At 48.9% G+C, this 15,738-nt stretch overlaps 1 protein-coding gene across 1 annotated transcript; it reads right to left on the bottom strand.

Annotated features, from left to right (window-relative positions):
* Positions 1-4,689: 4,689 nt before the first annotated feature.
* On the bottom strand, positions 4,690-8,540 carry DLX5 (distal-less homeobox 5). Its single transcript, XM_054563927.1, has 3 exons — positions 8,186-8,540; positions 6,086-6,270; positions 4,690-5,019 (listed from the first exon to the last, which is right to left on the bottom strand). The coding sequence occupies exons 1-3, from the start codon at positions 8,538-8,540 to the stop codon at positions 4,690-4,692; spliced, it is 870 nt and encodes a 289-aa protein (XP_054419902.1).
* Positions 8,541-15,738: the final 7,198 nt, after the last annotated feature.

The following is a 15,738-nucleotide window of genomic DNA, read 5'->3' as shown; positions in this document are numbered from 1 at the left end:
TGAACAAAAGAGCAGAAACCTTTAATTGCTGCAAAACAGGACTCCCGGCTCCTTTAAAGAGAGATTCATGTAAATTCCCCCGGTTCCTATCTTCACGGTTAGAGCTCGACCTATAAAACAGGTTATTACATTACAGCCGGCAACCCTGGGTGCTTGAAAGGGAAGGCTCCCCCGGCTTGCTATTCCAGCCCCTCCTTCGGTAGAAACGACCTATACTTTCTGCCCAGTGCCGCGAGGAAACTTCAATAAGTTTGTCAGATGCAAAAGAAACGCGGATGGGGCTGGGGTGGGGGGCAGGGCTGCGTAGAAAAATATTTAGCCAATCCCGTTTGTGCTACCGCTATTTGGGGCTGTTTTGGAGGCCCAGAGTTCGCTGTGACTGTGAAAAAACCAAGTGCAGTGTGAAAAGACCGCAAGCTACCTGGGAACGCGAGCAGAGGGCTGGAGCGAGCAGAAGAGCCCCCTCCCCAAGATCCCGGGAGGCGGGAGCCTCCACCCAGCCGCGTGGGAGGGGGTGCTTAAGGGTGGAGGAGAGGGGTGACCGCAGGCGGATCCGCCGGCGGCGTGGCGCGCTTCCCAGAAGTGCGGGAGGGCGTCTGCCCTCAAGGCGTGCCTCGGGGAGGGCTGGAGAGTTGGGGGTTGGCTATATCCCAGTGGCCAGGGGGAGGTGCGCGATCCAAGGGGTTACAGGGATGGGGCGGGAAGGGTGATGGTGGTTGGGTAGCCCTAAAAGTCCCTCTCCTAGAATATAAGAGAGCTCAGGGTGGAGGGTAGGGAGCAGGGGGCAGTTTTCCAGGAGGCATCCCTTGCTTTTCGGGCTGGGGAACTCAGGAGACCAACTGGTGTCAAGGCCGGAGTAAGCCGGAGGGCGCGCCCGGAGGAGGAGAGCGTGATCTGCCCTTGGTGCGCAGTGGGCAACTCCCAGGACGGCGGGGCCAGGTCCAGGTCGCCGCGAGCCGTGGGGCGTCCGGTGGGATCAAAGGAGCCAAAGGAGGCCAGCCGGCGCGTCTTGGATTGTGGGATAAGGGGCGGGAAACAGAAGATTGGCATAGGCGGGGAGATCCTGGCCTGGCCTATGTCACCGGGAGAGGGTGTGTGCGTGTGTTGGTGCGCGGGTCAGCACTCTCCTGTCCGAGGCCGAGACCTGGGTGGATCAGAGTGTGGGTGGAAAGGCTCCCGGGTGGGTGACCCAATAGAGGGGGAGAGAGAGCAAGATCAAGGGCATCGAGGTCTGCGGGTTCCTCTGTGTGTGTCTCAGGCCCTGTGGCTCAGCACTGGAGCCGCCTGGCACCCACAGGAATGCGGCTTCTCTCGGCTGCCCAGGCCGCCCCCTGTTCCACAAGGAGGTGGCCGCCAGGAAAAAGGGGGGGGGGGCAGAAATCTGCTTAGCCTCAAACAAAGGCTAATTTATCTGATCTTTTACAGGAGGGCCCAGGGGGGCCAAGATATTCTGGGCCCCTTGAGCTTGGTGGACTTTGTGAGGGGGTTTGAAGATGAGAGGGGGGGCTGGGGAGTGCGAGGGTGTGTGAAGAAGTCTATGAAAAAGAAAATGAACTCGGAGTCGGCTGGACATCTTGAGAGCACTAGACTAAGAGCCAGGCAAGTGGGCACCAGAAGAGGCGGGCTGAGGTCCGGGAAAGTGGGGTCGGGCAGACCAAGGAATATGCTGGGAAGTGGTGTCCGTTTATATTAGATGTAGAAATAAACAATGGAGAGAAAGAGGGAGGGTGGAGGAGTGCAAAGGAGAGGAATATCACACAGATATTTTTAGACTTTGCTGAGGATCTGTTATTTTTACATCCTTGAACGCAGGGCTGCAGGGAGTTAAATTCCCCCGGGAGAATCCTCATGGTGCCAGGGAAAACCCGCTACAGACTGGTTTGGCAGAATATTTTTGTCCACGGCTCCCAGACCAAGTTAAGAAAAAAAAAAAAAACCCCGCGCGAGAGAAGAGGCCATTGCGAGTGGAAGAAGTGAGGTTAGCACAAGGGAAAGAATCCTGAAACCAAGGCTGCGCGCGGCGTTCTGCTTGCCGGCGTTGCAACGAGTCTTTAGTGTCCTTAACAGCAAGCAGCGTCCAGGTTGGGAGTGGAAGGGTGGCCATTGAAGGAGAGTTTCTCTCTCCTTTCCAGGGAAGAGTCTCAACTAGCCCTTCCCTCAGCTTGGCCGCGCCGGGTGTTTCGGGGTTATATGAAGGGATCCCCTTTTCAAAGCCAGGAATGAAGGTGGGGATGACAGGACGGCTGAAAAATATCTGCCCTCTCTTATGTGCAGCAACGGAGAGAGCATGTTCCAAGCACATCCTTAACACTCTCAGGCAGCCAGCAGGTAGGAAATGTTAGAGATATAGAGTGGGTGCGCCCCCTCCGACTTTCCCCAACAGGCGCCCGGGGGTGGAGAGAGGCGCCAGGCGTAGGGGAAAGCTGACCCTCGCAAATCGCGGTCACGAGGTTTCTCCCGGCCGGATTCCCTAGATAGAAAGCTCTGGCTTTCCGTGTAATGGAAACTCCCGAAATCCTTACAAGCACAGAAAGAAAAGGAGGAAATAGAGCCCTCCACTTTTCCCCTTCATCCTCCTAGTCTCTGCCAGCTCACAAAACAAAGTGGGGCTTCATATTGCTCCCCCCACCCCGCAGTGCGTCACCACGCAGAACTTCTTTCGAGAAAGGACAGCTGGGGAGAAGTTAAAGGGGGCGGGGGGCGCACGTTTGAAAAGAGAAGCGGCTTCTCAGGCTTTAGGGGTAGGAAAGAAGGAGGGGTCCACAGGCCTGGCCGTGGTTGGTTAACTGACCCGGGACCAGGTAGGCTGTTGCCTAAAGACCCGCCAAAACTCTGAATCCCCCTAAGGCCCAAGCCGGTCCAAACTGGCAGGCTGGAAAGGAAAGGGGAAGAAAAGGAAGGGATTGAGGAGATAGGGGAAATGAGGAAAGAAGAGGGGGGAGAGAATATGAACACAAGTAAATACACAGGTAAATTCCCTGCGGGACACACAGCTTGCCTTTTCAGGTCTCTTCTCCCAAGCCTGGAAGAACCTTCTCAGGAATCCTCAGATGACAGGATGCAATTTTTTATGTTCTAATCTCCAACCACCCCCCTTTTAAGAAGACTCTTTTGTCACATTTATTGCTGCCGACTTCCTAGCTGTAAAGTATATCTCCTGCATCTTGTAATTTCCAACATACAATTTCCCTTGGTATCTCAAGGAAACAGAGGCAGGCAGACTAAACGGCAGTCAAAAAGACTCCTACAGTTCAGACCCAGGACCACAGCTGTCGACCTGGCTGTAGCTCTGGTCACATGGTTGATGTCTATATGCAGGGGTTGGGGAGAAGGACAGGATTCAGGCCAAGGTGGCAGCAAGCCCCTCCTCTCTGCCCCAAAGAAGCTTTTACAAAGGAGAAATCCCTGCAAACAGATTCAATTTCCCATAGTTTGGAACCTGCTTTGCCCTTGTTTTATGTAAAAGCAAAGCACAAGGAGCTCCTTCCTGAAAACAGCAGAGAGTGGTAAAGAGAATGGAAAGAGATATACTTAGAATATTATCTCACATGAAATGGAAATGAAATCAACACAGTGCCACAATGCTTTCCCTTCTTTCCTCCACCCCACAATTCCCTCTCTGGGCAGAAGAACGTCCTCCACATGCACTGCTTGGCCTGCTGATTTAGGCCCTTCATTGTTTTTCACGTCCTATGATCCTTCCCTCTCTCTGAAGGAGCTCAGATAAATTTACAATCATACACCAAGGAGTCCAAGGTACTACCATTTGTTATGCTGCAAACATTTTAGATTTTTGAAAAAAGTCACAGGAGGGGAAATTTCTTTTGCTTCCTCCCCCCCCCCCCCACTTTCTCATCTCTGGAAGCTCCCTTTGAAGGGAGTGTAATTTGTCTAATTGCATTGGCAATACACAGAGGCTGATGGGGAGGAGGGGGGAGCTCTCCACCATAATTGCTTTGAGCTTAGAATTCTGAGTCGTTATTGAGGGATTTCTGCTCCTTTCTTACTTACACACAGGATAGGAGGGCCCTATTTAGATTCCATCATTACTTTCTACCTGAAACAATTTGGGGTTAAACTTAAAATTATCTAAACGTTTTTGTGATTAGGCAAACACACACACACCCCCCCTAAATATATATAAATAGGTCACATGTGCATATAGACATAATAAAGCAGCGCCCAGCATATATTATATAAAGTTCTGCATCTAGTAGCTCACAGTGTTTCCTTTTTTGCCTTATTGGATTCTGCAAACCGTGTTTTCCTTTAATTGCCTGATAAAACGTCACTAGCCCATTATAAGGGGGCAAGAAGTATTTTTAAGAATTGTTTTGCTTTCATGGTTGAAATAATTTTATTTATCCAGAATATACAGTTTAACTCCTCTATCTACACTTATTTACATGGTTAAAACAACATTGAAAAAAGTCTTTTGAAAAGTTGAGGTCATAGATTTCAAGGCACCATTGATAGTGTCCACAGTTGCGCAAAAAAAGTGTAAAAAAAAGGGAGGACAGGGGTCCTTTGAAATGCAATAACTTACATGCAAAAAAAAAAAAGCTTTACACATGAATCTTTTTTTGTTTCCGTTTTCCAAGCTTTACCATAAGAATTCCTTTCTTTATGATTTTCTAAAACATCAAAACACAGTAGTCCCAAAAAAGAGAGCAAGAGATAGAGGCCAGTCTAATAGAGTGTCCCGGAGGCCAGCGCCAGCGGGTGCTGTAAGGAGCCAGGCGGCGGCAGGTGGGAATTGATTGAGCTGGCCGCGCTCGGGTACCAGGAAGCGGAGTTCTCCAGGTAGCTGGACGCGGGGGACTGGTTGGAGGTCGGAGGGTGGGCATGAGGGTGGTGGCTGAGCGAGCGGGACGAGCCCTGGGGCTCCCACACCGCCGGAGACTGCGGCGAGTTACACGCCATGGGGTCGCTGGAGCTAGGGCTGTGCTCCGGGGGCATCTCCCCGTTTTTCATGATCTTCTTGATCTTGGATCTTTTGTTCTGAAACCAGATTTTCACCTGGGAGGGGGAACAAAGGCATACGTTACCAGGACACTCAGAGGCATCTTCGGCCCCCCGCGGCCCGGCCCTGGCGTCTCCCCGCAGCTCGCAGCCTATAGTCAAGGAACTGGGCCTGAGGCACAGCCTGGATCTCCGGCCCCAGCGGGCGCCCTGGCGGGATCTGTGCGCGTCAGCGGCCGGGAGGGCACGACCCTGAGGCTGTCGTCTTTTGTTTGGGCTGGAGGCAAGGGGTGGGGGTAGGGGTTGGGGGACGAGTGTCCCCGGTGGCTTGCGCAAACGTGTAGCCCCACGCAGCGCTCACGCAGTGCTCACGGAACGCTGCGCCGCCAAAGTCTCCAAAACAATGGCCAGAGCCCAACGCGCAAGGGTAGTGGAGCCGGCTATGCGATCACGAGTTCAAGCAGGTAGAGCATTAATCGCCCAATACCCCGCCCCACTCCTTTCACCCCCCCCTCAGCTCCAGCGTAAGGTCAGAATCCGACTGCGGCTCTGGGCGGTGACTCGAACATTCTTTATTCTTCTATAGGAGTTGGAGTGGGCGTAAAGGGAATGGGATCCTCCAAAGGAAGATTACCTCATACAATAGCGCCCCCTCCCCTCGCGACCCTCATGCTGCTGCCGTTCTGCAGCAGCATGGAGTGACCACCTTAGCTTTTCAGGCCCGAGGCGACATCCTCGGCCTTCGCGGCCTGAGACCATCACGAGGCCTACGGGCCCTGAGGGCTCGAGAGGCGCTGCATTATGCAGAACACTACACGATTTCTCCAGGCTGCGAGAGCGTCCTAGAAGTAACCCTCCCCCCTTTCCAATTTTAGCAGTTTGCATGTCGCACCCAGAGGCTGGAAGCTGGGACATCTCGGGGTGATCGAAGTCTCCATCCCGTACCCACCGGCGCGTGGCGGCGACACCGGGTCTGACTTATGAAGGGAAGGGCGAAAGGTGGTTTTCTTTGAGTTTCCCGCAGGTGCTATGCGATCGGCTCCAGCCCGCGGGGACGGAACCGCGTGGCCTAGCCTGGCATGCAGCGCAGGCGGGGCTCTTGCCCGGCCACGGCCTGTTTTACCTGTGTTTGCGTCAGTCCCAGCGAGGCGGCCAGCTCGGCGCGTTCTGGCAGGGCGAGGTACTGAGTCTTCTGAAACCTTCTCTGTAACGCGGCCAGCTGAAAGCTGGAATAAATAGTCCTGGGTTTACGAACTTTCTTTGGTTTGCCATTCACCATCCTCACCTCGGGCTCGGCCACTTCTTTCTCTAAATAATCAAAACAGAACCGGTTATAGCTTGTCGGCAGACAACGGCGCTTTTGCAGAACCCTCGAATACAGTCCTGGAGTTTCTTACCAGGCACTCTTCACTCTGTTTCCCCATATCACCAACTTTGCTTCACAAGATCCAGTGACATATGCCCCTGCCCCAAATCATGGAAAGGCCAGGTAGTCAGTCTCAAATTAATTCCTACTCCGTTCATTCAGTTTCTCGAGGGCTTGTGTAAAGGGCGTTGGACAGCACAGATCCCTTCTTGGCCTCCTGGATCTTGCCCTTGTAGCGTTTTCTGCTTCACCCGAACATGTTTTTATGCCCCCACCCTGTGCTCTCGCGTGTTTCTGGGGTAATCATGGCCAGCCCCTCCCTGGGTTTCGAGGGCTTTGACCCCCCCCCCTCATCGGCGTCAGCTGGGGTGCCCGCAGAGGCCAGACGCTTGGGTAGGGAAGACGCTAACCGAGGGCTCCAAAGTTCAAAGACCCACAAGCAAACTATGCTCCTTCAATTCAGCAGCAAGCGGTCCGGCCGCCACAGACAGAGGGCCGATTATGCAGCCCCCATAATCTCCCTGCAGATCTGTGAGGGCACAGATGTGTCTGGTTTCTTTTACAAATAGACTTAATAAGCTCTTGGCCAAAAGAAAAAAAATCTTTCACTTACGCAGGAAATACAGAGACACTGAAAGGAACGAAGACATCCTACCCCTAGGCTGTTTCTTAAAGTTTAACAAGAGTCACACATTGAAAAGGAATCGGTGGTGGAGCGTTTTTCGTAGCAAAGGGGCGGCAGGTCAGGACAAATTTCTCAAAATCCTGATTATAAAAGGGAAAAAGACTTTGTGAACGCGTGTTTGACAAAGGTGCCCTGGAGCCACAAGTCCCCTTTCCCACTTTATCAAAAGTGCCTATCTCTGGAAAGGGCGGAGAACCTCTCCTTCGGGTGTGCGTGTGTGTGCGCGCGCTCGCGCGCGCAAGCGCGCGCGTGTTTGTGGCCGGCTCCTGGGAGAGGAAGGGTGGAGGATGAGGGCTGTGGTCTGGATTCTGCCAGAGTAGGGGATGCTAATATTAGCAGGATTATTAATGTGCTGGTGGGAAGAGATCAAACCTGACCAGCAAAACCTCGCCAAGGAGACCTCATCCCTCCCTCTTACCGCCCAAGCTCACTAACCCTCCTAAACCCTCCACCTAAGTTTAAAGACAGTCAAAAACGGAGGAGGTGCGGAGGAGGAAGACACATTTTAGGCACTTAAAGAGAAAAAAAAATCGCTCCACTAATGTGAACCCTCAGCAACACTCCTTCATCTTTAAACGGCTTTTTGTTTTTGGCAGTGCCGTGCGTGGATAAACCGCAAGGCGCTCGGTGCTCTCTCCCTCGGGCGGGCTGCAGCTCCCCAGGCCCCCACCCCACCCGGAGTGTTCTGGGCTTCGACACGACGCTGGCTCGTGGCTGCACTGAGACTAATCCCGACGGAGCCTTTGAGGAAGCCTTCCACTCCCACTCGCACCAACCAAGCACGCTTACCAAAAATTCCAACTAACTTCCCCTTTATTACGCAAACGCCACTAGAGCTGCTAGATTCTTTTTTCTCTCCACCCCTACCCCCTTTTCCAGCCTAGCTGGCTTCCTGACCAGGCAAACTGGGAATCTGGCGACAGAATCCCCCCCAACCCCCCACCCCCATGATGCTGGAGGGAAGAGACACTGGTCTGAACTCCAGAAGGCTTCTCCTAGTAAGAAGCCCTTAAGTGCTAGCCCGGGAACCTCTCCCGGTTGTAGAGGCCAGGCCTCCACCCCCTTCTGCCAGATGCGCCCCCATTGCAGTAGATGGCAGGGCCCCAATCTCCCACCCTACCTGGCCCCTCCCGAACCCCGGCTCCCCGTGGATCTTGCTTCCACCCTGGTACCTGGCTGGCTGGTCGCGTTCGGGACGCGATTGTAGGCTCCGCCGTACTGGTGGTAGGGGCTGGCGTAGCTGTAGTCGGCGTAAGCTTTGGCGGGGTAACTGCTGGCAGAGCCGTTCACGCCATGGTACTGATACTGGTAGGGGTTGAGCGATTTGCCATAGGAAGCCGAGGTAGGAGAGCAGTAGCCATGAGGGGCGGCCCCCGTGGGGCTGTAGTAGTCGGAATCGGTGGCCGACGACTCCGGCAAAGTTGGCGATTCCTGAGACGGATGGTGCATGGCTGCGGACGTCTGGAAAGGAGCTTGGAAGTCGCCGGATCGGATGCTGGGAACCCTTCTGTCAAACACTCCTGTCATCGCTCCCAGGAGGCGGCGGCTGTCCTCGCTGTTGTGGCGGCGACTGCTGCCTGAGTTGGCTGTGGAGCTGCTCTGCTCTAAGCAGACATGGCTGTGGGAGCGAGGGAGGAGGAGGAAGAGGAGGAGGAGGAGAGAAGGAGGAGGCGGCGGCGGCGGCGAGGAGGAGGCTGGGAGTCTTGGAGGCTCGGTCTCCGGCAGGCTGACTGCTGACTGAGGCGCAGCACAGCCTTGGTTAAATCCTTAATTGCGCGCTTACGCACAGCGGGGTGGATCGGGTTCCATTGGCCAGGGCCTCCGGAGCAGCAGCAACACCCTAACTCGTCCAACTAGTTTTAACACAACAAAGCATTGCTTTAAAAAGAGGGAGAAAAAATGGAGGGAGGGGGAAGTGTGTGTGTGCGTGTACGCGCGCGTGTGTTGTTCCTTGTTGGGGAAGGAATGGGGGGAAGGTCTAAGTTAGTCTGTTTTCAGCAAATACCAAAGAAAACGCAGAAGCCCTAACACCAGCTTTGCAATGTTTGGAGACAATGTGTTCCAATCAGCAGCCTTGGAAAGTGCACATGTTTTGGGGGTGAGGTTGGCGTTGGTCTTTCCTTGCTCCCCACCTCCCCGCTCCCATGGGCTTCACCAGGGGCGAATGTGGAATTAAACAGTGATATTGAAATACGGAATCAGGGAGGTGGGCTGATGGTGAGAAGGGACTCAAAACACTATTTTTATTGGGGTGCTGGGAGTCAACTTGTAATTTACATGTGTTGAAAATTTGCAATTTGGGGAAAGAGACAAATTTGCCACAAGTCCTTCCTTTGCATGAGATGAATATTTCTCAGAAAAGGGCTGAATAAGAATGCTCAAGAATGCACACTGTTCATTCAGCGGTTCATGGCAGAGAGAGGTCCTGCAACCCTGAATCCCTACAATGAACTTCAAATATTACTGTCTTAAGCACAAATAACTTAATGACACCCAAACTGCTGGTCCCAAAGAAGAGTGGGTAGTGTTCTCATCTATTTGGATGCCATTGGAATAGAGGATCGGTAAGTGTGTTCAGTAGCCAAGGACTCCTGCAAAAGTGAATGGTTCATCTACTATGACCTGCCATTCCAACAGACCGAATGAATGGGAATCCCAAGAAGACTGGGAAACATGCAGGAACAAAAGCCCTTTGGGAAGTTGGGTGAAGCCCACGGACTTTCCCCTCCCGGCTTTATGGACATGGTACCTGAGGGCCTGCCTTTCCATTTCCCAGGTCTGGGTTCCTGTATTTTATGTCCTCTTATTTAAGACATATTAACTTGTATGCAAAGGGACAAAAGGCTCAGGAACCAAATGCTGAGTATTCATGGTCCCGAGTTTACTTTCATGCCGGGTCTGTCACTCTTGCTCTAGTTGTGATCCAGCTGGGAGTGCAGAAATTTAACATAAGCCAATCTATGGTTCCTCATTTTCACTAGCCTAAAACTGGCAAGTCCAAGAGCTGGATCTTGATTTGGACCTCTTTCAGCCTCTTCCTCCAGAGTGTCTGAGACACAGAACCCGGGAGCTCCATGGAACATCCTGGCTTGGACCTTCTGGCCTCTCATCATTCCCTCCACCCCAACTGAACAAGGAGGAGTCTACGTTAGTTGTGCCTAGTGTTAGGTTAGCCTTACTTTGCCTCTGGAGCTACTTTGGCCCAAAATAGGCCGGCATGGAGAGCTGGGGATCTGGAACGTGGGGCAGGGTGCCAGCCTAGCACTAGAACATGAAAGCAGAGAGCAGCCACATGTACATCAGCTCCCTGTCTCTGCTCTCTGTAAAACCACAGCTATTGTCACATTGCCTTTGGGGGCAACTTCAGCAGGGTTGCGCACAAGGCAAAGAAGGGGTGTGTCACAGGGTCTCCCAGCGCCCTCCACTACCTGACAGAGTCTTCTGCTTGAGGCCCAAGTGGCCCTTGACTTATCTGAGAGTGACCTGGAGAAAACAGAGCCTTAGCTGCTATCCTTACTTCATGCTGTCGACTTTGACACTGCTGTTCACCCCCTAGATATAGAGCTACAGGGCACTGGAAACATTGCCAACCCCTTCGGGCTTGCAGTACCGGCTTCTGCTGTGGCAAAGTTCTCAGAGCCCATTGAGTCACCTTAAGCACATCCTGTTGTTTAATTACACAAATCGCATCCCCAAAGCAATGCCAGGGAGGGTTCAAAGCACCTCCCATCAAAGGCAAGAGGTGAGGGAAGCCGGGTGGCCTTCCACTGGTCCCTTCACTCCCGGCACTTTTTATTTCTTACAGATTTAAAAGTTACTACGTGAAGGGAAATAAGGTCAATATGGTTATGTTAAGGAGGGAGTTCTAGCAATGTGTTTAGACCTTGCTGAGAAGGCAGATTCCAACCAGGGTGGGATTGGAAGCTGCAGACTTTGGGCAAAATTCCGAATTTTGGGGTCTGGTGCAGAACACAGTGTTACAATGTTCAGCTAAGTCTCCACTTTGCTAAATTTCGCTTTTCCTCCCGTCAAAAAAAAAAAAAAAAATCTCTCCCACATTTTGCACAGGACAAAAAGGAGTAAGGCGGAAGAGAAGAATTTAGTCAGTTTCTTTGTTTCAATTCCTAGTGTTGGCCCTCAACCCACACTGCAGCCACTTGTGCGAAGGCCTCTCGCTGCTGGATGAGACTTCCCAATCTGGGTGTGTCTCTGAAAGTCCAGAGACTTCTTCACTTTGTTCTGCCTCTTTACTAAGTCCACCCCGCTTTCCCCTACCTCTTCGTTAAAGGAGAGTGCTAAGAGGAGCTGGAGTCTTAACACAATACACCCCCATTTCATTTCGCATTAGAGTCTCCGTGGCTCTACCCACTGCCGCCCTCGGGCCTGGCCTCTGCTGCCGACCCACGCTCTGGGCGCACGCGCGCTGGGTGTCTCGGCTCTCCAGGTAGTAAATTTTGCTGGTACTGTGGGTGGTTCTGACACCAAGGCCTGGAACTTTGTCTGAAGGCCCGTGGACCGAAGCTGCTGCCTCTTTCAAAACCCACCGACGGGCTCAGCCGTGGAGAAATGGCCCCGCGACAACAAACTTCTCCAGAGGTGCGCTCCCCACTGCGACCCGTAGGAAGAATGTGAGTAATTTCTTCTCCTAGTAGCCGAAATTTGCAAGGGGCGGGGGACCGGGGGTTAGGGTGTGTGGTGGGCGGCGGTGGAGGAACAGACGGTAAGAGAAGTGCAAGTCTTTACCACGAGCGCCACCCAGTGTCCGAGAGGAACAGTGCGCAAGCGGCCAACCTTTCCCAAGTTCAGTTGCCGGTCTGGCGACGCCGGCTGGTCCTCGGCGTGTGAATCCCCTATTGGGTGGCTTGCCTTCTCTCTTTTTTCAGCAGATCTTTCTTTCCACTTCCATGACCTTTTCTTCCTTTCGTTTACTCCTTACATATTTATACGCTTCCTTCCCTCTCCCAGGAGGTCATCTCTTTCTGGATCTCAGCAGAAATCTGGCGATTTGGGGGAATAACGGGCTCTGTTCAATTTCTGTGGTGACTGGAAGCATTCCAGGGTGACCCTTGTTTCCTAGAGAAGTCTAAAGAAGCTGACCCTTCTCTAGAAAGATGAGGTGCTGGGAAGAGGTTGCGGGGGAATCACCAGCCATATAAATTGGGAAGATAGTGCCGCCTGACTGTGAGGGCAGAGTGCCTTGGAGAGTGGGGAGGAGGGATAAATTTTACAACTGCGTTAGCTCTGCATTCTCCCTCCGGTTTCTGGCCCAGTCTAGAAACCTACGTACTCATAGGTGTGCCAAAAGTAGAACGCTGTTTCCTTTGGACTTGAAGCTCAGACAAGTCAGTGCACCTGAAAATATTTAATTTATGAACTTAAGATCTTTTTGCTATGGAAAATACTATTTATTTAAAACATTGTACACATCAATCGTATGCACATAAATCAGGTAGATAAAGTATCCCAGAACATGATACTACCGTTAATATATGCAAACTTGATATAAATAATGCTTCCTGGCTTTAGGAGTTTTATCAGTGGTCTACCTTTGTTTTCAAAGTCCTGTTGCTGGGTTGAGGTTTACTTTCCTTTTTATTTGCAATGCTTTATCCATTTCTTTATCTGTCCACTAGAAAAAAAAAATGCTCTCAGAGCAGTTCACTATTATTATGTCCTTATTGATCAGGATCCATCTAAAAGCACTTTTCATCTCAGATCTCAAACACAAAGCTGATTTCCTCAGACATTTTGTGGATATAGATCTGAGTAATCATTTTATTTGCAATGGAGCTTCATTTTTCTTTGAGCTAAGGTACTAAGACCATTTAATAACCTAAGGTAACAGCCCTGAAATATTCAATTTGATGTTTGTCTAAAAGAGAGACATTTTCATGAACTGGGATGAGATGAAAAGATAGGAGTGAGGATTACAAAAGTGGTGAAGGCTTTCAAAAATAGCACAAATTGTCGGTTGTTGGTTTTGGCAACTCAGCTCAATGGCCTTTGTATCTTCTAACAGAAAGCAAGGTACACAAGCTTGGAACTGACATTCAGAGGTGGTTCGTTTTCTGAGTTAGCGAAGCTCTTTAATTCTCCTCCTAGTTTTAAAGTTCTTTTCCTGCACTTGAGGCTGAGCTAACTAAGGCCCAAGCCAAATGCTTTGGAGCCTGTATAAACTGACAATGAACTCATCCAGGGAGGGAGGGAAGAGAAAGGATAAGTAGAAAGATTCCTTCCATGCTGAAATTAATAACAGTACCTCCTTGGCCTAAAGAAAAATGTGTTTGGAGTTAAAGAACTCCAATAAAATAATCTCAAAAGATTCACTAATAGGCAATTATATAAATATTCTGAATAAATTAAAAATCCCCAGAGGGGGAAAATATTTTCCACTTAATTCTAACATAATAGGATTTTTCAGTTTATTTCCAAATGATAGTATGGATCACAGATTTCTGCACGTTTTGTTTTCATAATTAAGACATTAAAATGTGTTTATTGATTTAACTTAAACATAACTGGCTAGGAAAAGGCCTTAAGTATCCACTCAAATCTATTCTCTATGAGATGAATTTAGTATACCACAGCTGAAAACACTTCAAGTTCATCTAAGTAGGAAGTAAATGGGATTATATTATTATATGTCTTTACAAACTGAAATTGAGGCATATTCTTCATCCTAAACTCAGATTTCATCTTCTTGAAAGGAAGGTTCAGCTGTGATACTATTTACAAAACCTTTATTCTCCTTAAAGATATATAAATATTCCAATTTAAAAAATACCCCTTGTGGAGTTAAAAGAAAAGTAGTCGGTAGACAGGAATTCAGAGCAATGATCCAACTCTGGCCAGGAAATAGCAAGAGTGAAGCTTAAGTCATCTTTAATAACATCCTAATTACAAGATCAATTTAAAATTTTAAAGTTCATTGATCCTAAGCCACTGTATTTTTATGATCTGACAACACTCTATGCAAAGATGTAAAAAACCACTTCTAAAGTCAAACCCATTTAGATTATTCAAACACCATGAGCTGAGTGAAACCTGGCCCACAACATACATATACTAACGGCCAGTTAGTATAATTTTATAGGCATTCTTTGCACTGTGCCTTAATTATATCATTTTAATAGATTAAAACAAACAGCAAGAAAATATAAAACCTTTCTACAGCTGTGTTTACTACCTTATACCTTTTATAAAGAAAAAGATTCTTAAACAGGCAACCCTAGCCTGAGATAAGAGGTTTCCCTGCTGTGTTACACAGTGTAATCAGTCAAAGGCACAGTGCCCACCTGGACTTGCATCCCTCTGGGCTCCTGCAGAAGAAAATTAAGGCAACAGAAAGGAAAAGTCAATAGCTTTCCAAGTGAAGTGTAGCTCACATGGCAATGTAGTCACTTTTTAAAACTGTGGGCAGAAAAGAGTCATTACTCTCTATCTGCACCCAGAATCTTAGTAGTAGTCAACTTATACAGCCCACGGGCAGCTATGGCAAATATTGCTTTTGCAACATGAAGTCTTCAGTTTTATTTCATTACCTTAACATAGCAGGCTCTTGGACGTTGCATTTAGCAAAGTATTATAAACAGTTACATTTATATAATTTATTGCTGCATCCTGGTTTTCAATTTTGGGTATTGACTGTATGTCCCCAATGGTTTGAGTGCATTTTCACAGTTTTACCCCTCAACTGATATATGCATTTTGATTGGTTACTTAGGAAATCAGAAAACACTAGTTGCTGTTGAAACTTTTGAATAGACCTCACTCTGCAAGCAGGATGTGTACATGCTCTGATGTGAATCTAAAATCGGTTTTGGGGCTGTGGGTGTGGGTGAAATGGTGATAAAAAGGTACAAAGTTCCAGTTTAAAAAAAAAAAGTTATGGGGATGTAATATACAGTGTCTGGCAGAAGTGAGGCCTGCTTGAGTGTGGTTGGTAGCGTTATAATATTGGTGCAATAATTTATGGTTTTAATTTGAATATTTCACCTAAAATGTCATATGGTGTGCTTGAGTGTGATATTGTTTTGTTACAGAATTACATGCTTATGGTTTTGTAAAAGATTTTGGAATAAAAAAGGGGTGTTATTTGTGCCGGACCTTGTACAGCATGGTGTCTATAGTTAATAATACTGTACTGCATATGTGAACGTTGCTAAAAGAGTAGATCTTAAAAGTTCTTACCACAAGAAAAAAGTCTGTAATTTTTTTGTGGTGATAGATGTTATCTAGACTTGTGGCGAGTGATCATTGTACACTATATACAAATATCAAATCATTATGATATATACATGAAATTAATATAATACTGTATATCAATAATACCTCAATAGAAAAAAATAAAATAAAATGGGGTTTATGGATATCTGGAATTTTTTATACAAGTTTCAGGAATCTTGTACGAAAAGATATTTTTCTCCATGAAACTCTGGACTTCAGCTAGCCACAGAATATATGCAGACATTGCATTAAATCCTCTCGAAGGAAAAAAAAAAGCAAAAGTAGAAAATAACAAACTAAATAACAGGTAGAGGTGAGAGTAGCTGTATTGATTCATATGTGAAAAAATTCATAACATACTATGGGTGTACTATTCGTTCCCTCCACTTGTCTACTGCCTCCTTTGTTACTGGAGTCTCACTGCTCCAGGGGTGTGCTGTTTTACAGCTTTTTCACACTTGCTGTTTAAGAGTTTCAGACATTTTTAGAGTCATGTTAC

Source organism: Pteronotus mesoamericanus, unplaced genomic scaffold (genome assembly GCF_021234165.1).
Source record: "Pteronotus mesoamericanus isolate MK-2021 breed Mesoamerican mustached bat unplaced genomic scaffold, CSHL_Meso_final scaffold_85, whole genome shotgun sequence".
Lineage (NCBI taxonomy): Eukaryota > Metazoa > Chordata > Mammalia > Chiroptera > Mormoopidae > Pteronotus > Pteronotus mesoamericanus.
This window is presented reverse-complemented; position numbering and strand designations above follow the sequence as displayed.